The sequence below is a fragment of the Pristis pectinata genome, chromosome 22, assembly GCF_009764475.1.
Source record: "Pristis pectinata isolate sPriPec2 chromosome 22, sPriPec2.1.pri, whole genome shotgun sequence".
Classification (NCBI taxonomy): domain Eukaryota; kingdom Metazoa; phylum Chordata; class Chondrichthyes; order Rhinopristiformes; family Pristidae; genus Pristis; species Pristis pectinata.
The window spans coordinates 23334315-23359375 of NC_067426.1; the positions used below are offsets into that span (position 1 = coordinate 23334315).

General features: G+C 37.3%; 1 protein-coding gene across 1 annotated transcript; it reads left to right on the top strand.

Annotated features, from left to right (window-relative positions):
* sf3a3 (splicing factor 3a, subunit 3) lies at window positions 1-24460 on the top strand. Its single transcript, XM_052036222.1, has 17 exons — window positions 1-206; window positions 1646-1693; window positions 3352-3404; window positions 3904-4009; window positions 4864-4936; window positions 5887-5978; window positions 6973-7055; window positions 8699-8837; window positions 10064-10132; window positions 11560-11627; window positions 11766-11870; window positions 13931-14000; window positions 15765-15929; window positions 17413-17523; window positions 18419-18509; window positions 22108-22163; window positions 23891-24460. Exons 1-17 carry the CDS (start codon window positions 111-113, stop codon window positions 23966-23968), a joined length of 1503 nt encoding a protein of 500 aa, XP_051892182.1. The 5' UTR covers window positions 1-110; the 3' UTR covers window positions 23969-24460.
* The last annotated feature ends 601 nt before the right edge of the window (window positions 24461-25061 follow it).

Sequence of the window (25061 nt, forward strand, 5' to 3'; positions counted from 1 at the left end):
GCCAAGCCCACCTTCGGGTAGTGTCACGTTCGCACAGCTGTCCAATCAGGGAGCGGGTCCGTCGCCGAGTCGGGTCCGTTCTGGAAGCTGCGAGCCTGCCTGGCGGCGCCATGGAGACCATCCTGGAGCAGCAGCGGCGCTACCACGAGGAGAAGGAACGGCTGATGGATGTGATGGTGAAGGAGATGATGGTGAAGAAATCCACGGTGAGGAAGCCCGGGGAGGAGGGGAGGCCTCGGGCCTGCGCGGCGGCGGCCGGTGAATGGAGGAGAGCGGCGTCTCCTGCCCCCGCTCGGGAAGGCCACCGGCCCCCGGTGAAAGAGCCGTGGGATGGAGGGGGAGAGGTTCCTCCCCCCGGCACCGGCCACCCGGCCCTCACCGTCCCAGCTTGTGGCCTCCCGCCCCCGCGCTGACTGTCGGGTCCCCACCCCCGACCTCCCCCACCCTACGCACCCCCCCCCCACCATCCTACGCACACACTACCGTACCCACACCCCCACCTCCCGACCTCCCCACCACCACCCTATGCACCCACCACCCTACCCCCCACCCTACGCACCCACCACCCTACCCACACACCCCCGACCTCCCCATTCATCTCCCCACCACACCCTACACACCCCCACCTCCACCACCCTCACCCTACGCACTCCCGACCTCCCCACCCTACCCACACCCCACCATCCTACGCACCCCCACGAACCCACCCCACACATCACCAACACCCCCCACACCCCCCCCCCCCCCCCCCCCCCCCAACCACAACACAAGGACAAACGTTCAAGCTATTCCCCCCGCAGAGTTACGATGACAATGATTCCTGTTGCTCTACTCTCAGGAAACATTCTGTTCTACACTCCTAGTTTCTTTGTCGTAATCACGTTTGGTGTGATAATGCCTCTTTCCATGCCGCGGTTTCCTTTTTTGTTCCTTCAATCAAGACATTTGGTTGGCATTGGTTGATTAGGTCCTTGTATCCCTTTCATTTTCCTCCCCTCTTTCCTAGGGCCACCATAACTGTTTGGCTATTATTATATCTGACATCTCGGAGGTGTTGTACCGCCAAACGAATTTATTTCTTTCCCTTCACCATTGTGAAGGTCCATTCCTTTAATATTCTGGTTCATATCTCAGTCACCTGCTGATTCCCATGTCTTCTGAGTAAGTGTTGGAGATGTAATACAGAGCCTCTTTCTCACAACTTCTTGCTGTCCAAGGGCTTCAATACTCTTCCCGGTGAAACGTCAATTTAGTACACTTTGCTGGTCAGCATATGGAGATCACTGGGGAGATCAAATGCAATTGCGCGATTGCAGAATATCTTCATTCAGTGGTTTAGCCTGACGCTGAATGTGGCTGCCCTTATTCGTGTTTACTAACTTTGCTCTTTCTGCATCAGTAATTTTGAGAATTTCTTTTCATAATTTTGAAGAATGATGCTTCTCAGGAATGAGTTCGATTTGCACAACAAAGATTAATTGCACTTTGTCTCTAAATAACAATGAAACTTGGAAATATTAGGGAATGAATTAGTTTAGTTACCTACCAAATCATTCCCCAGTTGTTAAGAATTTTAAATGGTAGAGCCAGGATTTCATTTTCGATGTTTGCTTGTTTATATTTAAATAAATATTTTATTTTCCAGCTTCGTGACCAAATCAACTCTGATCATCGGGCCAGAGCAGTGCTTGATGTGAGTAGGATCACTGAGACTTGCTCTTCCTATTTCCTTGTTGTTTTAAGATTGTTGCTACTTAGACTTTATGTTGACAACCATTGTGTAGATCTCTCAATTTTTATAAAACATATAGTTTGGACTCTGATTTGTTGCTCTCTTTTAATGGTGTAAAACTTTGATCCAGTGTAAACCATCTAAGGATTTGGCATAATCTTTTACAAGACTATATACCTCCTGGTTCTATTTCTTTCTCAGAAGTGGGCTTTCTCGGGTATTGATTGAGCTCCATGTGCTCAAATATAACATGACTGTTCAGTAGAGATAAAGGAAATGTTTACCTGCAGGGCTCACTTGAGAGGCAACAGCCATGAGCAGAAACTCAGGATCATTCTTTTCCTTCCTCATCCTGTTTTGCCACTGAAATAAGTCCTCCTGACTCAAGCAAACCAAGGATCATCAATGTAATCGAACACTGTATATGTACACAATGAATTATTGGAAGGATTCTAATTTTTAGCAGATGTTTTATATTTCCTACAGTCCCGATTGTCATTCTTTAGCCTATTCCTGCTATCTTTATTTCTGTTTTTCCAGTGTGACTCCCTAATATTAAGAGTAATGACTGTTTTTATAGCACTTGAACTGCAGACAATCAATTTTTTGATTGTTCTAAACTGTGCTGTATAGGTTCACCATTCACAGTCAACGCCCTACCTTTCTCAATCCACTTACATTTTGTTGAGCAAACTGTTCATAAAACTCTTCCAGGAACCTCCTAAAGTTAGCAATCCCCCACGCCCCAGCTTTGCTGGCTGTCAATGCTTTTAAGCTTAATCAATATATGAGAATGTCTTTGACGTTCAGACACATTTAAAAACAATGACATATTGAAGAATTTTTTAAAAAAATTATCAGTCAAGAATGCAACACTTTCAAATCATTAAATTAAAAGTATTAAATAAAAGACAAAATAAATAATAATCTTAACTTTTCTCTTCCTTTCCTCCCTGTAGTTATATAGACTTCATTTAAATGACTGGCCATGTTGTTCCTGGTACAGGTCTAGTATCTCACAAGCCTCTGCTTTGTTGCTGAACTCCATGGCGTCTGTATTTCCACAGGAATCCTGAAATTTCTCAGCAATTATGTTGAGAAACGTGCAGTTTTGTAGTGAACTGTGGGTGGAAAAACAAAGCAAAATCTGGGCCAGTGTGTTTTATTTGTTAATGAAAAGCAAGTAACTGAGTTTTTAATATTGCAGTCGCTTGAAAACTACAAATAAAGACTTATTTAGATAAATAAAGACTTTATTTCTTAAGAATTATGTTAAAATTCTGCACCTCATATAGAATTGCAACCCCTTGAACTGGGCTTTTCTGGCTGTGGTGAATAATTTTTGTTTTTTTATAGTAAACAATCAATTTCCATTTTTAATGATTTTTCTTGCAATTGTACTGGAGCTTTGCTGGTTTTTGTTGGGATGTGAATGGTTCTACAAGGAGTACTGTAAGAATTTTTAAAAAAAAAGTTATTGTAAGAATTTAATCACTTGAACTAAGGATAAGCAATTTTTTGTTTGTTTTTGAAAGTTGTAATTGTTTTCTAATACAGTTTACTGTTCTCTCTTTAGTATGACTAAAATGATCAAGTTTTAAAATGTCTTTATTTTCCAGAGATACATGGAAGTGGCTGGAAACTTAAGAGACCTGTATGAAGATAAAGACAGGTGTTTACTATTACTGACATAAAATCTTCAGATTGTAACTCCAGTATTGTAGTAATTGGTGACGATGTAATGCAACTCCGGTTTATTAGGATTTTTTTTGTTTGAAACTGGCAAAATGTTACACATTACTTCAGTTGCACGAATGATAGCACTAATAGATTTACTAATGAGTGTATTGCTTCTCTCCAGTGATGCTTGTGCTTAACTGACATTTTAAAAAGTGTTTTCTTCTCCAAGTTTATTTTTCTGCACCTTGACCTGCACATGTGACTCTGCTGTTAGTTAGCTACATCACAATTAAAGCGTTTAATCTCGTTTCTAAAATACAAATATATTTTCTTCAGTTTGAATCAACGGTTGATATTTTCTGTAGTGTATTCTGACTGAGGTCTATAAAGACCATTCAATGCACTGACTGATTTATTGGTATTATCTGTTTTACCTTTGCTTTGTGCATATTACAACCCTTTACACTGTAATGGTTTTGTTTTGCTGGCAGTATGAGAAAGGATGAGTTAAATGCTATTTCAGGACCCAATGAGTTTGGAGAATTCTACAATCGGCTGAAAATGATCAAAGAATTCCACAGAAAACACCCAAATGAGGTTTGTACCCTCAGTCAGAGTAATGTGTTTTATAAAAAGTTCATTCACAATTGAAACCATTTTTTAAATTCATTTTTAAGGACATGGCCATCAACAGCAGGGCCAGCATTTTTTGCCCTATCTCTAATTGCCCTTTAATTGAGTAGTTTGCGAGGTCATTCAAAGGGCATTGAAGTGTCAGCTATTTGGTGGGTCTGATGTTATGTACTAGTCAGAGCTGACAGCTGTTTGTCTTTTAATGCTCCAGATGAATTTAAATTCTACACCTGCCTTGGTGGCATTTGAACTTTGATCTCTGAATTACTAGCGTCCAGTAGTTAATATTTTATATTTGTTAGGTTTTCCTGAACTCATTGCAAAGAGTTGTCACCACTTCCTATTGCAAATGTTTCTTATAGCTTGTGAGGGGTGCACTTTTCTGTGTAGTAATTTGTTTGATTGCATTGAGAAAACTCTTAATTAGTTTACATCTCTGGTGTTCGTGAAAGCAGTATTGTGTAATCTTTGGTTCCAAAGCCCGTATTCTCTTGCAGAAGTAATATCCCATTGCTGTCACAGGAAGACTTTTTACTGTCCTAGGTAATGAAATAACTTTAAATCTGTTATAAACAGTATCCTTTGCCTAATGGGAAATAGCAAGATAATGAATATATTTTTAACAGTTTATCATCAACCTCGTGAGCTACCTCCTGCAGTTTACAGTTCAATATCATTCATTTATTGATCGCCTTCTAAGCTGGAACTTGAATGTGCTTTTAATGAAGTGAATAACTTTATATTTAGATGTTTGGAAAAATAATATGATTGAAACTAATGCAACATAAATTATCTTTGACTATTTTTCTCTGTTACAGATAAGTATTCCAATGTCAGTAGAGTTTGAGGAATTAATGAAGACTCGGGATAATCCAAGTGAAGAAGCACAGAGTAAGTCTGCACAGCGTTAGGTTCCTGCTTTTTTAATGTAACCATTGGGTAACATCGCTTTAGCACTGAATCCTATGGGAAAGTTATTTCAGTACACTTAACTGTCTTTAATGGCCCAGTTCCATTAAAAATGAATGTCTGCCTTTAATGACTATGACATGTGAAGTGCTATTAAAACATAGTTTTTTTTTAATTTATCCAAGTATGGATGCTTTTATTCTTTATTATTTACCAGCTGTTCTTGTTAAATGTTGCCCACAATTAATTATCGCTATTTTGACAACAAGTGTAAGGCATGGAATTCTTCCCCAAAAATTATCGCATCCATGAGTATTTGTCTGCATGTCACCTATTCAGTTTGCAAATGCTAGGTTGTTTCTATGTATCATGTCTTGTCTTAACCCACTTAATGCGAGGATTATTTATCGTTAAGGAATAAGTTGATTACACCAATAAAAAAAAATTTGCTTGATTCACCTGTGGACCTTGTGTGACTGCCTGTGGGTGTTGTGAATGGCATGGTGACTACTTGTGGCATGTATAATTGAGACAGTTACTTTCACACAATATATCTTTAACTGAATTTTTCTCTCTTCAGCTCTTAATATTGTGCAATTACTTTTAAGAATCTCTCCAATATCATAGTCATAGAGTTATATAGCACAGAAATAAGCCCTTCGGCCTAACTCGTCCATGCCGATCAAGGTGTCTTCCTCAGCTAGGCCCATATCTCTCTAAACCTTTCCTATCCATGATCTTGTCCAAATGTCTTTTAAATGTTGTAATTTTACCTCCCTCTACCACTTTCTGTGGTAGCTCGTTTCGTATACCCACCATCCTCTGTGTGAAAATATCAGTGACTGTTTATATAATTACTTCACGATAAGCCTTTTATTGCTTGTGATTGAAATACGTGTAAATGAAAATTTAAATCCAATTTCTCTTTGCAGATCTAGTCGAGTTCACAGATGAGGAAGGATATGGACGTTATCTTGACCTTCATGACTGTTACCTCAAATACATTAACCTGAAAGGCTCAGAGGTAAGTCACATGAAGCTAGTGATGGTGCAGTGGTCAAAACATTGACAGTCCTGTTTGTTTTTTGCTGGATCTTGGCTTGCAGTTCTCCATAAAGGTGATTATTTGTATAGACACTTTACGACAAGGTTTCCCACGAGCGAGAAAATTGGAGGTTACTCTGCCTGGACATTTCACGTCTTGATGGGGGAGGTTTTATAATGCGGAGTTCATAAGAATGAAGGAATAAAAACAATAAAAAGAAGATTAACATAACTGAGTCCATTTGTTTATTGCTTTCGAAGTTTTAATTGTGTTTTAAATGGAGGAGATGCAAGGGGACTTGGATTTTGAAAAGTAAGCCCCATCTTCTGGGTGTACTTTTAAAAAAAACTTAAACTACTAAACATTAGATCCTGTGATTTAATGGTTTACATTTTGTCATGTGGATACACAGTTATTAGTGTCCTAGGAAGAATTTCAAAAGTAATTAAATATTTCTATCTTAACCACACAAAAATAATTAAATTACATGCAGAAAAGCAATTAATGTTGTGATTGAAGTATTTCTTGAAATTTTATTATTGCTCCCTCTGGTGGCAAGTGGTTCTATCTCTTTAGAGTTTAGATTCATTCTCAAGTGATAGCTATCCAAAGTATTGTGAGTTCCTCTTGTGTCAATCTTAATGTCTCTATGTGGCTTTTATAGCTGTAGAGATGGCTCTAGCTGTTTTATAGTATTATATTTCTAAGTAAACTAAAAAATGATACACTCTAATATTATGAAGATTTTAGTAATACGTATAAACCACATGCAGTATTTCTGTATCTGTGGTATAGGTACTCTTTGGTTGGAATTAAGTAAAGCATGAAAAGGAGTTCAGTCAGAAGTTTTACCAAGAAAGTTTTGCAAACAGTTGATGCTTTCTGATATAATAAACAATATTTTCAGCATAGAATTAAGCATTTTTTATAATCTCTTATCTGAAATGACTGTAACAAATGTTTTCTTTTCTAGAAATGTGATTATATTACCTACCTAATTACATTTGATCAACTTTTTGACATTCCAAAAGAGAAGAAAAATGCAGAATATAAGCGGTAAGTGGTCAGTTTTCACATAACTGTTTGTCCCTCTGGGCTATAAATGCTCCCTAAGTTAGCTACCACTTCCTTCTGATGTAAAGTAGAAGCTTTATTGTTATCAAAACTCATCGCTGAGCAGCTTATTAATAACTGACCAGTATGACAAGGAGTTCTACATCAGAGGTGTCGACATTCCTGTACAGTTGTTTAATTTTATGTATAGGGCTCCATCCTGGCCTTGTAGAGTAATGCAATTGTAGAATGCCAGTTTTTAAGGTAGAAATGACATATAATTGAAATTATATGAAGTAGTTTGTTTGGAAGAATGAAATAGCTGTCATTCATCATGCACAAGTACTTATTCCTACTTCCTTTCCTTAAAGTTTCCATTTCAATTAGTATTAATTTTATCTGTTCTATCCTCAGTTTGAGTTAACCATGCTTTGTTTTATTTTCATCACCTCCTGAAAACTAAATGGAAGATGTGCAATAAACCCAGGAAGATAGGAGGTATTTTGTCTTTAGTTTCAGATTGTCTCAAATCTTTGAACCAAAGGCTGTGGCTTCAAGCTTCACTTTGAGATTTGGGCATTACTGAGGAAGTTTCACTTTTGGATGAGTTGTTAAACTGAAGCCCCTTTTACCCAATTGGACCTAAAAGAGAAAAACTGCAGCAACATGTGAAGTATGGAGTTCTTTTGATGTCCCAGCCAATATCACTGCTGAACCAACAATAGATTTAGCTGGTCACTTAATTTATTTGCTATAATTATATATAAATTGATAATAACTTTTCCTATAAGAGACCCCACATCAAATTAACTAATTGTGAAGTAAACTATGATACACTAATGTAAGAGGTGCGATATAGCTGAAAGTTCTTTTTTTCTGAATCTGTATCCTGAAATACATTTGATTTTCATAGGGAATTTGATCCAGAGTTTGTTGTTATTTTCTAGAAGCTGGCAATTTAACTTGTTGCATTATAAGTTGGAAATGTTTAGAAAAGTATACTTCCGTATGTGACAAGCAAAATAGTGGTTATGTAATCATCTGGCAGACCAACTTGAGTCTCTGGGAGATCTCCATTATGCTTTCTCTTTGTAATTTGTTTTTGGAAGTTAAAATGTAAATCACATACTTGGCACTAGTACTCAGCGTGCTTTCCTTATTGGTAATAGTTGATCCAATTTCAGACAAATTTTCTTTCTTACTATCAAATACCATTTTGTAAATTTGTCTGTATTTCTATATTTTAAAGAAATGCATTTAAATCTCTCCTCTCGCACGGCAGAAAATCAGGGAGCATGATGTTTTAAGTATATATCTTTTGAGCAGTCCAAGTGTCAGTATCTAGCAATTTTGTTCTGGTATTTTATAATTGTTACTTGTGGTTTAAGTGAATTGTGTTGTCCATTTATGACAAGTTAACTTAAAAGTTGAAATTGAGATTCATAACTTCTCTCACTTAAAATCAGTTAAAGTTGTTTGGGTCAAGTAAGCACTTCTTAACCAGATGCTTTGTTTTGCTTTAGTTGAGTCAAATGTAAATCACTCCACTTGTTATTTAATATGAAGTTATTATACTTTAACGGACATAGGCATCTAAATAAAAACTTCACTTTAATTATACTGAAGGCAGTTTGTAATTCTTTTAGGTATCTGGAAATGTTGCTGGATTATCTCCAGGATTATGCAGACCGAGTGAAGCCTTTACTGGATCAGAATGAGCTGTTTGGAAAAATACAAATTGACTTTGAGAAGAAATGGGAAAATGGCACTTTTCCTGGCTGGCCAGTATGTAGTTATTCCAGTGTATTATTAGTGTAAATATATCAGATGACCGTCAGTATAATTTAAACAAATTAATTATTGATTATTTGCAAAGAAGCCTAATTATGTGACTTTTTGTGCCATTTTCACTTAACTGCTGCAAGGAAAATCGATATCAATTTTATTTTTGTGTTTGTCATTTACATCAAGCCTACCACAATGTGTTAGATATCCTAAGCAAGCTGTTAAACTTCAGCTGGGAGGAAAATACAGCTCTGATGTTCACCATTTGGAATGTGATGTTTTTTACTTAAAATGGCTGAATGCCAAAAAAACAAACAACGAATGTAAATTGTTGCCACTCAAATACTATCCCCAAATAATCCTAATCTGGGGTACAATTTTGATCTAGTACTTTTGGCCCAGTGGGGTATGTCGAGGAATTTACTGATTGTACCACATTCCAATTTTATTCTTTCTTTTCCTCCCTGATGCTAATTAAAGGTGGGTAAGAACTGATTAGACTACTCTCCAACTGTGTTCTCTCCTATTCACTTTCCTTAGCCAATACCAAGTTAATTGATAAGAAAAAAAACAGAAATTCTGTAAACCATTTCACAGATCTTTTGGAGAAAGAAATTAAGTGTAATTTCAGGTTAATGACTTTTCATTAGGACTGTTTAAAAATAAATCATGACCTGAAGGGTTAACTGTTCCTCCAAAATGCTGTCTAACTGCTGGGTGCTTTCCGAGCACTTTTTGTGTATGTTTCAGGTTTCCAGTATCCACAGTATTTTGTTCTATAAGGTTAATTTGATTTGTATGTTTTCTTCCAGAAACCTTGTAAAATTATATGCTTGATCTAGAAACAGAATTCAAGTGAATGCAGTAATCATTGAGAGGCAAACCTTAGGTAAATCCTTAGGTTTTATGATGGGTAGAAGAGATGGATTAAAATTCCATGCAGACCTGAATAATTTGAGTGCAGCATTGGATAAGCTTGAATGTTCTCACACAGCTGAGACCTGGATCACAATAATCATAAAATATTTTTCCACTCTGCAGTCTAAATATTATTTTGTTGATCTGCTCTGTCATTAAATGTGTGCATTGAACTGTGGCAAAATTTAAAGATTTGAATAAAGTCATCAAGCATTGCAGTCTGTTTATATTGCATTAGGAATTTAGGATTAACTTGTATATTTGCATCACTTTGTTTGATTGAAGTTAATTGCTGTTTCCTTTGACAGAAAGAGACGAGCAGTGCCTTGACTCATGCAGGAGCTCACTTAGATTTGTCAGCTTTTTCATCTTGGGAAGTAGGTTCTCTTTTCAATTACTCCTTTTTGGTTCAGTCCATTTTAAAGGTTACAATGTCCATGATTTGAAATATATTGGGTTGGAATGCACTTGATAATTTTGTTGCATTTTCAATATCGTTTTTTCCTGTGAAATGTTTACAAAAAGAGAGCTCCACAAGTATCTTTAAGTGCAGCCGTAGTTAACATGCTTAAATGGTTTGATAGCTTCAAGCTTTCATTTTCAGCTCATTAGTGAAAAGGTTTACATGTTTACAGAAATACACGGTTCATGCCTTGATTGTTTATGCAGTTTCCACTTATTTTCTTTCAACTTTTTCACAGAATCCTAGAAATATACAGCACAGAAATGGGAGCTATCTGTGCTAATACCATTTGTCCACATTAGGCCCGTATCTCTCTACACCTTTCCTATCTAAGTGTCTGTCCAAATGCCTTTCAAATGTTGTAAAAGAATCTGCCACCACCACCACGTCTGGCACCTCGTTAGAAATATTTACCACCCTTGGTGTGGAAAAACCTACCCCTCAGATCTCCTTTAGATTTCTCCCCTTAAATTTATACCCATTGTAGTGCTAAGTGATTGATCCCTTATGCTGAAACCATGTTCCTTGGTTCGAGGTTCTTCAACTAGAAGAAACAACCTCTCAGCATCTGTGCTGACAGTTTCTCTCACAATTTTATATTTTTCATTTAGATCACTGTATAGTATTTTATACTCCTCTAGTGAGTTGAGAGCCACTGTACTTAGTTTTTCCTCAATAGTACAAGCTCCTCATCCCAGAAATAAATTTAATGAGACAACACTGTGCCACATCCAAGGCAAGTAATTCTTCCCTTGGGGACGGAGACCAAGTGTTGCTTGCTTTTCTGCTCCAGTCTTTGCAAGAATAACCTTATGAAGCATTTGGCTTCTACCTGTGTGTTGTACCTACATGGCAACTTTGTTTTTTTTTATGTACACTAATCCCACTGAGCAACAATTATATTTCTTGTAATTTTTTTTTAAATGAAAAATCCCACAACAGTTATACAGTACTTAATGAAAAGATAATTGTGGAGCTTTCTTTTTGTAAAGTACTCTTTCTGCTAGCTTCTAATACACTATCTTAATTTGCCCTACACATTGACTTGCTCTTTGGAACCACTTTGCAGTTTGAATTTCCCTGAAGTTTGAATTATTACCAAACTTGGCTATGTTACTCTTGGTCCTTTCATCTGAGTCATACCAATTGTAAACATCTAGAGCCCTGGCTTTGACCCTTACAACACACTAATAGTCACAGCCAGACCTGAAAATAATCCATTTGTTTCTGTTGTCTTGTATTTGTGCTATTATATTGATCTCATTTCTAAGAACACTTATTTTGTGTGACAGCCTTCTGTCTTAGGTGGTTTTCATAACTGTTATTATCTTGAAATGACAGGAATTGGCTTCCCTTGGGTTGGACAGATTGAAATCTGCTTTGATGGCTTTAGGTCTGAAATGTGGAGGGTAAGTGTTCAGTTGAAAGTTCATGGAAATATACTAACAAAAAAAAAGTAATTTTTGATTTGCATGGTTTTGTCTTTTTAAATGGGAATGCTTTAAGATTGAATTGCAAAATGTATTAAAATTGATTCTTTCTTTCAGAACCTTAGAAGAGAGAGCTCAGCGATTATTCAGCACCAAAGGGAAATCTTTGGAGGCACTAGATCCCTCGCTATTTGCAAAATCTAAATCCAAAGGCACTAAAAAGTCAGTAAAATATGAAAATTTATGTTAGTGTGCAAGATGTACAAGAGCCATGCTGCCAATATTGTTTCTCAATATTGTTTGTCATGCCTTTCATTGTCCAAAAATATCTATTTTTAAATTTATGCGAACACCAAACCTTTTTATCTCTGAATCTTGTTCCCTTTCTCACTTGCAGGCAATTGACCCACGACTACCTTGTCATTAGTATCAGCTTAGCTTTGGTAGCTGTATAGCAAACAGCAGTGCAAGATCTTGGAAGATTTTCTCTTCCATCACCGAGCTGTATCACGAGCAATTGTAGCATCATTATTGCACATCAAATGGAAACAGCAGATTTTGCGCAGACAAGGGATGTCCCTGTCTGCATTTATCAGTTGAGCCACTTGGTCTTGGATACTTATGCATATATATGCCATTTATAATGTCAAAAATAAAACTTGTAATTTAGGATATGATACTTGCACTTTGCTGTGACTGTCTATCATCCCATATTTTACCCTGAACATTTGTACATGCTGTTTCTCATGGCCTTTTTGTTTGCTTTCAAGTCTTTTAATGAAATGGTTCTTGGTCACTGAAGAGAAGGCAGTTTTAATGTAGCCTTCCAGTGGAATTGACAGAATTGGATAGGCACTTGTTTTAAACCCTACTTGATTTTTAATTTCTACTGACTTCATTGGAAAGTAAAATCAACTGTTGTGTAAAATTGGCACACAGTCTGATCCCATCAGTTTCCCACTGGGCCTACCTACTAGGCTATAGTTATCTCCGAGCTCACCAGAGAAGCGTGCAGAACAAAGAGTTCAGATGCTACAGAGTAGCTCTGCTGTATGTAGAGGATTGCAGCCTGTGATCTTTGTGTTTATGTTCATTTGTCTGCCAATTATAGTAAAGGTTAGTAAACTAGCAACCCACATGGTATGTGTTGTAAATAGAACATTATCCTCAATAAAAGCACAAAGCTGGAAGTACTTGGGGTAGGCAGTATTTGTGGAGATAGAAACAAAATTAATGTTTCAGATCAATGATTTTGATAATTTTTTGGAATATTTTCCCCAACTTATATTGGATATTCTTTCTTTCTGTTCCTGATGTGCTTTTGCTGCAGTGTTGCTGATACTGAATACCATGAAGTAGTTGGCACAAGTGAACACAATTTATGTATGAACTCCAGTGGGAAATGTTAGCAGGCAATTTTTTTTTTGGACATATCACAGCCAAGCTATAATCCTGTTGTCGCACCAAGAGCAAGCGTAGGGCTGATCTGGTTAGGGTTAAGAATCTAATCTCGGAAGTTTCTGTATCACCCACTATATAAGCTTAAATCCATGAGGACGTGACAATATGGATTCATCTCTAGAGGCAGCTTTTATCTCATGATACACTTGATGCAAGTATGATGCTATTACAGTTCAGTTGAAAGTACCAAGTACCATCTGTTGATCCAACTTGCTGTTTCAATGAATCAACAGATGAAGGTTTGATATGTTCATATAATATTTGGATGGCATGATACCAGTTCTGAGCATTACAGCACATAGATTCAGGTAACACAATAGGTTGAGCGTGTTTTGCTTTTCAAACAGGATGCCCTGAAAATGAAAGCATAATGGAAACCCCATGAAAATCAGAGCATGCAGTCTCACCAAAGACCTCACAGTTCATAAGTCAAAAAACATCTGTTATATCTATACTGTATCTGGCCAGTAATGCTTATTGCCTGAAATGGAAAAAAATTAATTCCCCCTTGCCAACAATTATCAATTAATTGGAACAAAATCAAAAGAATTGCAATTGCATATATATGCATATGGTAGAATTGCAGACAGAAATCTAAGAGACAAGGTCTGTTGTATCATTACATGCCTCAAAAAAAAATTGAAAATTCAACCAGAGCAGCATTTCAGATAAATGTTCTAAATCAGGAAATCATAAGAAAAGTGGTCTTTCTGCACTGATTTGATTTTCATCTGCTTCATTAAATATGTCTGTTTTCCACTCCTTCCTCTTCCCACCTCCCTCCCACCACCCTGCCTCCCCCCTCCCCCCGCAAACTGCAGAGATTCAGAACGCAACAAAGAAATTGCTTTCCTTGAAGCTCAAGTCTATGAATACATAGAGATTCTCGGGGTAAGTTGACTGAGTCTGTTGCTTGTCTGTCTGGTCTATCTGATTGGAAAGAGTTTTATTATGGTCACTATTTCGCTTTTTAAAACTATAGTTGACCACTTGTTTTGTCTGGATGGAAGCTAGCTTTTTCCTGGTGAATCAACGAGGTTCGTTTTGAAATAATTGCATAAGTGACTTGCTGTATAATGTGAAAAACAGATCTATATCACATTTTGCACTTGCATGCAAACAAATATGATAGAAGTGTGTTTTTCTTTTAAACTGATTGCTGTTGTAGAACAGATGAAATGTGAAATACTGATCCATTTTTTACACCAACCCATTAACAGTATGTTCAGAAATGGTAGTTATCCAGATCCTAGGTCTCATACCCTCTATCAGGGACAGAGCAAGTCAGGTGTTCAGCCTCTGAGAATGGGGCTTATGGGGAGTCTGGGAGTGGGCCTGTGGTGCTTGCTGACAGTGAGCCAGGGGCAGGTCTCTTGCCTAGGGAGTTGGGGCTTTTAGTGAGCCATGGGCCAGGCCTCCTGCCCAAGGAGTATGAGTAGGGCTGATAGTGAGGCAGGTTTGTGGTCTCTGGTCCTTAGGTGGAAGCAGATGCTGAGGGTGAAACAATCGATAGTTGCTTTCTTCTCAGGCCAGCACCTTTTGGCTTGCCGTGGCCATTATTCCTGGTGCTACCAGGAATAACAAAATTCCTTGTCCATGGGGCTCTGGTATTAGTGAGCATTTCTTTTGGTGCCACTGTGCTGGATATCCTGAGGAAACAAACAATTCATGCTGCTGGCTGATCAGTTGTGAAGTGGAGCTGATGGTGAGGCAAATGATCGGCTTCTAGCCCTGGGAATGGTACTGATAGCCAGCTGGGTGGCAGTTTTTGTGGGGCAAACAATAATGGTTTTATTCTGTTGTTCGGGTGCATTTCCTAAGGCACAATTTCTATCTTGTATGTGGAAATTGTTGTTGAAAACACATGTTTGGAGATGGTGTATTTTTAAAAATGCTTGTTTATGAAGGTTACCCCGACCTCTGCTACACAATAGAGAAACCTGTTGTCACAGTTCAAGTTGCATGAGTAATTAGGAAACCTGGTGGAGTCCTTGGGTTGATACGCCTCTAAGTGTGCAAATACTTCCATGTAACCTACTCTCGCATGCCCATCAACTCCACCCTGATTCTCCTACCACCCAGCAATACTTAGGCCAATTTACAGTAGCCATTTGATCTATGAACTAGCACATCTTTGGAATGTGAGAAGAAGCTGGCGGAAAACCTGCAGACTAGCTGAGAATGTGCAAACTAAACACAGCCACCACTGGAGAACAGGACTGAACTTGTGTCACTGGAGCTATGAGGCAGTGGAACTTCCTTCTGTACCACTGTTGTTTATTAAATTGTGCATTCATTGTTTTTGGAAAAAAGGAAATTTCTTGGTAAAGGCAATTTTTTGTTTGTTGTGAAGTAAGAGGATTATTGTTTTGGTAATTGAAGTAACTTACCAATAAATTGATCATAGTTTTTTAAAAGGACATTGTATAGAGGTCCTGCCCAAAGAATCCACAACAGCCTGCATATTTTATAATATTTAGTAACCTATGAAAGCTTGTCTTTCTGCTTTCTAATGCTGAATATAATGGTTGAATTTATACATTCACAAAAGATTCTTCAGTTTGCTAAACTGAGCAAATAAGTTTTATTATTTTAATGCCGCAAAGTATCTGTGGCCTTCGGAGGTCTTGTGACTTTTTTCCCCCTGCCCCACAGGAACAGAGACAGCTCACCAGAGAAAATGTACAACGTAAACAAGCTCGGACTGGAGAGGAGCGGGAGGAGGAAGAAGAGGAGCACATCAGTGAAAGTGAGAGTGAAGATGAGGAAAATGAAATCATCTACAATCCAAAGAACCTGCCATTGGGTTGGGACGGGAAGGTTAGCATAAAGCAAGGTCATGAAAGATTCAATAGGCCTTCCTAATTTTTGCAATAAGTTGATAACTTATAATAGAATGCTATTTAACTCTAAGAGCAAGTGCTGAGTTTCCTGTATATCTTCTTTAATGGTATCCTGCTGTGCTTCTATCAATCTGTTTATCTGTCCACTAATATGATTTTAAAATTGAATCATTTTTTAGTTAATATTTATGAGATATAAATTGCACTGAAACACATCCACGTTCCATAAATTTTTACTTTAATTAAGTAGCACAGTATAATAAACCCAATAGTTGATCAGTGGTGAATTTTCCTGAATTAGTATTCTGTGTTATGAAATAGTGTAATTTGAATAAAGGATGCTGCCATGTTGAAATAGTCTACCCTAATTCAGTTTGTGTATACCTTCTTCACGGTTTAAATATAGTGTAATTTGAATAAAGGATGCTGCCATGTTGAAATAGTCTACCCTAATTCCAGTTTTGTGCTCTTTACCACATACCTTCTTCACGGTACTTTTAAATAATTCTAGCTCCTGTTGAAAATTATATTCATAGAAATTGGATGTTAAATTTGAATAACTTAACTTTTAACTCAACTTTAAAGATGAAGTTTAGCTGCTGTGCATGAGGCTTTGCTTTTACCACTCTAACCCTGCAGAAAACAAAGGCCTTTAAATATGCCTGCTTTAAGCAGGCACCTGAATGAGGGTGAAGCTATTTCACCACTTCCCAGGACGTGAGGGAAATCTGAGTGTCTCAATAAAGCACACTAAAAGTGAGATACTGTGTTTCTCTGTATATCAAACTGTACATTGCTAGCATTCTAATGAGGATATCTAACTCATAAAGTCCTGTTTGAAAGTCACACTTAAATGACTATTTTTACAAATGTTAACATCTTCATGATGCATTTAATAGTTTGAATTTTCTAGTCTAATTCATATTTGTAGGAAAACCTGCAATTTTGAAATAAAACTAAACATTTTTAAATACTCAGCATGTCAGAGAACACATATGGACAGAGAAACATGTTCCATGTTTCAGGTCACCAGAACATGTCAGGATAATGACCTCTCAATTCCCTGATTCAGACTGAGCCAACCTTGAGTCTATAATAAAAGAAAATGCAGCAAATGTGGAAACAGAAAAAGAGAATATTTTAAATTCAAGACCCCTCAAATGTTTCCAACATTTTCTGTTTTTATTTCAGATTTCCAGCATCTGCAGTTTTTTTTATTTTTCCTAAATTTGACACCACAGGCAGTAATGCACAGTCTGTGTAGTTTTCCTTTGGTCCTGGTTGTTTTTATTCTTAATAAGTTTTGTATATTCGTAATTCCTCACTTTACTATCACTTGACAGCAGTACTACAAATCATCAGTAGATGGCAGTGTCAATTAATTTTGTACATCCCAATAGACTTTATTTTTGTCTTTTGAAAGTATGGTTTTAATTTTTTGTCACTACTTTCTTTTCCAGCCCATTCCATACTGGTTATATAAGCTGCATGGTTTGAACATCAATTACAACTGTGAAATCTGTGGAAATTACACTTACAGAGGACCCAAAGCATTCCAACGCCACTTTGCTGTAAGAATGAGAACTTAGTGTGTAAACATTTTTGTTATTTCAAAATATATCGTTTTCAAGGTAACCTTCCTAACTTCCATGTTATTTCCTTTGATTGTATCATGTTAATTCCTCAAAGGAGTAATGAGCTAGCTTAAATGTTTCATAATCAACTATTCTGATTCCCATGCAAGTGACTTCTTCCCCATGGGTTTTTTGAGATTGATAAATTAGTTAAATGGTTGAAATTAATTTGGTATTCTATTCTGTCAGATTATAGAGTGGGTTGTATTTATTTTCTGTGATCCCAGCTCCTGCTTTAAGGTAAACAGAGCTACAAATTGAAATCAGGAGATCCTCTCCTCATGGATCACAATGATATGTGTGTCATACCACTTGGCACTTCAACCCCGTCTTAAGCTAGTGGCGTATGACTTGGTGTTAATGACTATGAGAGTGATAAAAAGCTGGTTCACTCTTTTCTTAAGTACACTCCATAGGAGGCCATTCACTATGTTCGATCTGTAAATGTGCCCAGAGAAGCTGGTCACTGAAGTTGGGCTTTTTTTTTCAGCCAGGCCATTAAATGGATATTCTGTCTGTGTAAGGTATTGCTGTCATGCTTTGTCCCCAGTACAAGGTAGTCACTGCAGAGAGGACATTTTTGAGTTATTGATCAATGGCACATACAAGGTTTGATAGAAAATATTTGGAGAGAAGTGAGGAGATAAAAGTAGAAGAATCTAATCAATCCATAATGATTGAATGTATTTTCCTTTATAGAGCTTAACTGATAACCAAATTACAGTTTTAAAAAAAATTCAGGAAATAACATGGCATAGATTATTGCATTTTTTCATAGATTATTGTTTATTTCTGTTGTTCACATGCATGTTAATTTTCTCACCATTTTTAGGAATGGCGTCATGCTCATGGCATGAGGTGTCTTGGAATCCCCAACACAGCGCATTTTGCAAATGTTACCCAAATTGAGGATGCTGTATCCTGTAAGTACTCTTTTGTTTTACTTGAGTCAGGATCGAATAAAATTACATTGTACATCCCTTCTAACTTAAAACATTTCCAAAAGCAATTATTAATTATAATCTCACCATTTCTATAGTCAACATTTGTCCATACAGGTCCTCCCCAGGTTACAACAGGGTTCCGTTCCTGTGAACTGTTCGTAACCTGAACAGTTCGCAAGTTGGAAACGTGGCTAAAATCTTAAGTGGTGAATTTTGCCTGTAGCCCTGCAGCTGCCAGCAAATCCATCCTGCCAGTCTCCTAAATGCTTGTTTGTATGTACGGGCTGTACATAAGTCAGGTGTTCGTAAGCTGGGGAGGAACAATCATTGCTTCTATCAGGCAAATGGCACTAACCGTTTAATTTCACCCCAAGTGTTGGTTACAAATTCGCTGCTTAAAACTTATTAAACTTGCTCACGGTTTTATTGAGTTCAATACTTGCCAATATAAAGGTTCTATTGATTTCATGCAGTCAGGATTTTTCTTTGCACCATTAACGATTATGGAATTATTTCATTATTATGACCTGTTATGGTTTTGTGGTAAAGTGGAGGAATTATTTTACCTCTAGCGCAGAGGCTGTATGCAGTGGGTCACTTTCAAACAGAAATGAAATGCTAGAAATGGGCATATGAAGCTTATTCCTTCAAAAAAAGATTTGGTTTAAATGTTTAAAATACATTAACTTTTGTGTTATGTTGGTAGGTAATTTTGGGAAATTACAAACCTACTAGTTAGAAAACAATATTCACAAACAAAATTCATTGGATCCTTTGAAATTACAGATTGCTTAATAGGTATTTAAAATTGTTAAACCAAACGGCAAATTGGAGGGTTTTGTACAAATATCATTTTGATTATCTTTCATTGTATTCAAATATGCAAAACATGATGCGTAGTTTTCAATCAAAATATTGAACCATTCCAAAAAGTGTGCACTTTGATACAACTGGTAATAAATTTATATTTGGATCATTTCTATTTGTCTTGAACATGTGTCATTGAGAACATTGAATATTGCAACAGAGCAACGATTATTGCTAAAGAATTTAGTCACGTATCCTCAGCTGAGTTCACTTCATTTATTATGGCTCATTTTCTTGATGTTCAAATGTTTAAAGTTGCTTAGTAAGTGGTTTATTATCATTGTCAGAAAAGTATTCTTGGCATCTTCTAGTTTTCATCCAGATTCACCAAATTGCTGAATTGCAATAGCAGCAGCCTGGAATGGTTTTTCTTCAATTGTCCAGGTGGAACACTATCTCACTGCAAACTGTTTTTATATACTGCTTTACAGTCATAAGACTTTCTTACTCGCTGCACTTTTTCTTTTAAACATTGTAGTGTACGGTACGTTAGCGTAGCGGTTAGCGTAACACTATTACACCACCAGTGACTTAGGTTCAATTCTGGCCTCTGTCTGTAAGGAGTGTGTACATTCTCCTCATGTCTGCGTGGGTTTCCTCCAGGTGCTCCGGTTTCCTCCCACATTTTAGAACACAGAACAGTACAGCACAGGAACAGGCCCTTCGGCCCACCATGTTGTGCCAAACTAATTAAACACCTAACTAAACTAATCCCTTCTGCCTACACAATGTCCATATCCCTCCATTCTCTGCACGTTCATGTGCCTATCCAAGAGCCTCTTAAACACCTATCGTATCTGCCTCCACCACCACCCCTGGCAGCACATTCCAGGCATCCACCGCTCTGTTTAAAAAAAAAATTGCCCCTCACATCTTCTTCGAACTTACCCCCCTCTCACCTGAAATGCATTCCCTCTAGTCATAGTCACAGAATTGTACAGCACGGACAAAGGCCCTTGGCCCATACGTGTCCGTACTGACCAAGATGTGTATTCAAGCTAATCCCATTTCCCAGCACTTTGCCATATCCCTCTAAACTCCTGTCATCCATGTACCTGTCCACATACTTCTTAAATCTAATGTACCTGCCTCACCCACTTCCTCTGGCAGCTGGTTCCATATATCAACCACCTGCTGGGTAAAAAAAAGTTGCCCCTCAGGTTCTTATTAAACCTTTCACCTCTAACCTTAAAACTATGTCCTCTAAGTTTTCAATTCGCCAACCCTGGAAAAAAGACCACTTGTCCTATCTTTGCCCCACATAATTTTTTATATATCGATGAGATCACCCCTCAGTCTCCTACGTTCCAAGGAATAAAGTCCTAGCCTGTCCAACCTCTCCCTATAACTCAGTCCCTCGAGTGCTGGCAACATCCATAGAACCATGGCAACATTCCAAAGACGTACGGGTTAGGAAGTTGTGGACATGCTATATTGGCGCTGGAAGCGTGGCAATACTTGCGGGCTGCCCCAGAACAATCTACACAAAGATGCATTTCACTGTGTGTTTCAATATACTTGTGACTAAAAGATATCTTTTATAATTTCACTAGGGTCCTGTAGTCCCTGGATAGCTCAACATTTTGCAATGAACTGTTTAAGCTAGCAAAGTCCACCATCTGTAACCTTTGACTGAATTAAAAAATAGTAGTTGAGATATTAGGCTGAATTGTGTAGGCTGGGGGCAGCAGTTCTGAACAAACTGGCAGTGTTCAATCGCTAAGCTGGAGATTTGCCTCTCAGACTCTGCACCAGCTCAGAACTGGTGCAAAGTATGAAAACGCATTCATTTCCATGGGGATTCTGTGCCTGTAGATTAGAAGGTGGGGGAAAGTTTTCTTTAGAAATATTCTGCTTTAATACTTACAAGTGTTTTAATTAACTAAATAAAATGTTAAATGTTTTATTTCAGTTTTACTACATTTAAATGTTAGTGGTATTTAAACACTTAAAATCAATAACAGCTTTGACCTCTAGCTTTGTAGCTTTGTCTTCTGTCAAAGGTTTTTAGGGGCTTTAGGGGATGGGGCACATGCTCTATGACCTGAGTGACTAGCTGCCATTTGGACATTTATTCTGGACTTGATGTGGAGGACCAGTGACTTGGGCCCTGCACCTGGCCTGAGTGAAGGTGGGTTCTGCTGACAGATATCGGGCCAATGGGTCTGGTTGAACACGATCCGTGCCGTGATTGTCAGCAGTTGTGGCCCATGCTGAAAGGTAAAGCATTGACTGCAGTTGACAACTTAAGACCCTTTTGTGGTAGCTAGTGCCTTCTTTTGATTGCATAAATTTTAATACTGATTTGAAAGTTACGCTCCATGATTTTATGCATTTTTTTTTCCAGGATAATTACAAAATACTCCCATTAGCTAATGTTTTATTTCGCTGGACTGTTGCACTATTATTTCAATAAACAAAATGCTTAACTGCCCTTGCACCTAGTATCTAATTTTTAATCTGAGAGTCCAACTCTTCTCTGTAGTAGATCAGGAAAATGCACAATCAGGTGGTATGACCTTGAAAGGTCATGAGGAACCATTGGAAAACTGCAGATCTTCCTGTCTGTCCATTACTTCATTTTAGTAGAAATAATCTTAGACAAGTTTTGGTAAGCAGGTTGGTATTTTGTATGATTTGTCTGGTAAGGAGAATTTGTATTTGGAAACCTTTGGACAAGAATATTAATAAATTTCTTTTTCTCAATTAGTGTGGGCAAAACTCAAGCATTCGAAAGCAGCAGAGAGATGGCAGCCAGACACGGAGGTAATTGCTGTAAATGAGCTACTTGAACTGTGAATGAAGCACATAATACTTAGTGGCAGCTTGCTATTGAAATAGTTGGGTAAGGTCCAGGTTAGAGCCATACAGACATGTAAGAGAACCCAAAACAGAATATTCTGGAAATCTAGAATGAAGTTAGATGGCATACAAAATGAGAAAGATTTTAAGATTTTGGGTCAGTTATTTTATTCAGAGGGCTGTCTCTATAACCAAAGTCAGGGTGAAAGGAGAACAATTGGATAAAAGTAATGCTACCAGTTATTGCAGTTAATGCTACAGGTTATTGCTGTGAAAGAACTCATGGGTTTATTATCATAGATTCCAGCACAAGAGGCCAATTAGCCCATCCATTCTGGGCTGGCTCTTTGGAAGTACAATCTCCTCCACCTTGTTTTCTTTTTGTGTACTTACCTGTATCCTGTTTGAACAACAGGATTGATTCTGCCTGCATTTTTGCCCTGCCAGTTCATTCCCGATCCTAACCACTGTATTAAAAATACTTTTCCTTACGTCACATTTTTATCAGTCACCTTTATTCTGTGTCCTCTGTTCCTATTGGTAGAAGAGTCCAGAATCAGTTTCACTCTGGGTATTATGTCTATATGCATCATAATTTTAAATAGCTTTTTCACTTTTGCTAACTCTACACAGCAAACCATCTTGTACCCAGCGGTTAGTCGTTCCTGCAACAATTTTCATTAACGCTGTCCTTGGGTTTCGGGAAATAAGATTGTGACGCAGCAAGCACATTGCCAGTTCATTCATTGGTGTATTCTGTAACCATTTTAACAATCCTTTGTCAGTGTTATCAGTTCAGAGATAAAAATTGCTTTCAGACTTGCATTTATATGGCAACTTTAATGTCCTTGATGCCCAGCCTGACTATCTTTTTTAGAAGCAGAGTCACTCGTGTTTTGTAGATAAACATAGCAGTTATTTACTGCACAGCTATGAACAGCGATGAAATGAATCACCAGATAAAACTGTTAGTAACATGAAGGCCATAAAGTGAAGACGCTAACGATCTGGTATAATTATTACCGCTAGAAATCCTCAGCAGGTCAGGCAGCATTTGTGTAAACAGAAACAGAGTTGGCATTTCAAGTTGATGATCTTTCATCACAGCTGATGAATTGTTTACATTGTTGACTGAGTGATAAATGTTGGTTAGGACACAAGGAGAACTTCTGCTCTTTCATGACAATAGTGCCATAAAATCTTTCATTTGGCCTGAAATGGTAGGTGGGGCCATAGTCTAATGTCTCAACCAAAAGTCTGACTATGACTTCTCCTGTGATGGCACTTCCTCAGTATTACGTTGTTCCCAACTATTGCTCATGTCCTGGAGCTGAGTGTGAATCTGTGACTTTTTTATTCAGGTGAGAATATTAACAAGTTAAGATGAACCTTTGTGATTATAGAAGTATAGCAACAACTTATTTATATGATTCATTTAATGTACTAAAAAATCTCCCAAGTTACTAAACAGCCATTCACCAGATAATCAAAGAGCATTTTTCTGATTTTCCTTTTTCGTTCTCTAAAATCTTAGAGCAGATGATCACTAAAAGGATGTGTACAGTTATACAAGTGTAAATTTGTTTATCCCTACTTAAAGTAGTTTAACTACTTTGTTATTTTTGAAACTATAATAGTATATTTTCTGAATAAGCATTGTTTTAATTATGAATTAATATTTTATGCTTCAGGAAGAATATGAAGATTCAAGTGGAAATGTAGTTAACAAGAAGACCTACGAAGATTTGAAACGACAAGGCTTACTCTAAACCAATGAAATACTGCTTCTTCCAGACTTCCTTTTCATGTTCACATTGATAGCCATTTGTTAAAAGTGCTTGCTTAGTTTAGTTTCTTTCTCCCATTCCTATTAGTTCAAAAACCAGATCCTATATTCCCCAAAGTCCATACCTAAATTCAAAAGAAGGTGAAGAGAACTGGATGTTTGCAAATTTGCATAATTTTGTTTCTGATAAAATAATTGTTAGTTTTCCAAAACTCAATATAATATTTTACAAAATTCTGCTTTGTATCTTTAACAAAAAAATATAAGCATAACAGGTAACTTTCTGTCAGGACCATTGAGTGTATTTTATGTTAGTGGATGTAAAACATTTACAGATAGACTTCAGTTTGTCAGAGGAGAATGTAATTTATAGTAAACAATGCTCTTTCATTAAAGCAATTGATCTTTGCTTTGTAGTTTTTTTCTCCCTAGTTCTGACATCCTTTCACAATTTAATAAAGCAAATTGTGTTTTTTGTTTTGCCTTTTAGTTGTGTTTTAAATTTATCTGCAATCCACTGACTGTCAACTTGGTGCTTTCTTTCTATTTTGTAGCACTTATCTACCATCCTACTTCAGTTATTGCTGCCTGAAAGCCATCCCAGCTCCATCTTCTCTACCTGTTGCACAGTTTCCTCCCACTACCACCCAGCCCTGTTATTTTGAGACAGCTTCACTCATCTGAACAAATCAATCTATGATGCATTTTCAGTACTTTATTATCTGAAACAGCAACTTTTTAAAACAAATTTTAAAAATTTAGTTTGAGGCAAACTGATCTTGTCAGGTATTATTTGTAATTACATTGTTTGAAGCTGGAGAATTTGCTATCATGGCCCTTCCAGCTTGCATTTCATTTATAAATGTAGTTATTCTTTTATTGTCTAAACAAAAGTTTGCATTTTTGAGGCATTTTAGTACCAACATGGAAAGTATCATACGATGAGATCAATTATGGCTCTGGTGGGATAGGTTTATGATGAGCATGGACAAAAAAGAAAAATTGGGTCCTGAAAATTGCACTGAAATAATTACGTGAGTTGTGGAGTCCACAATATGCCTCTGGGAGCTTTGTAT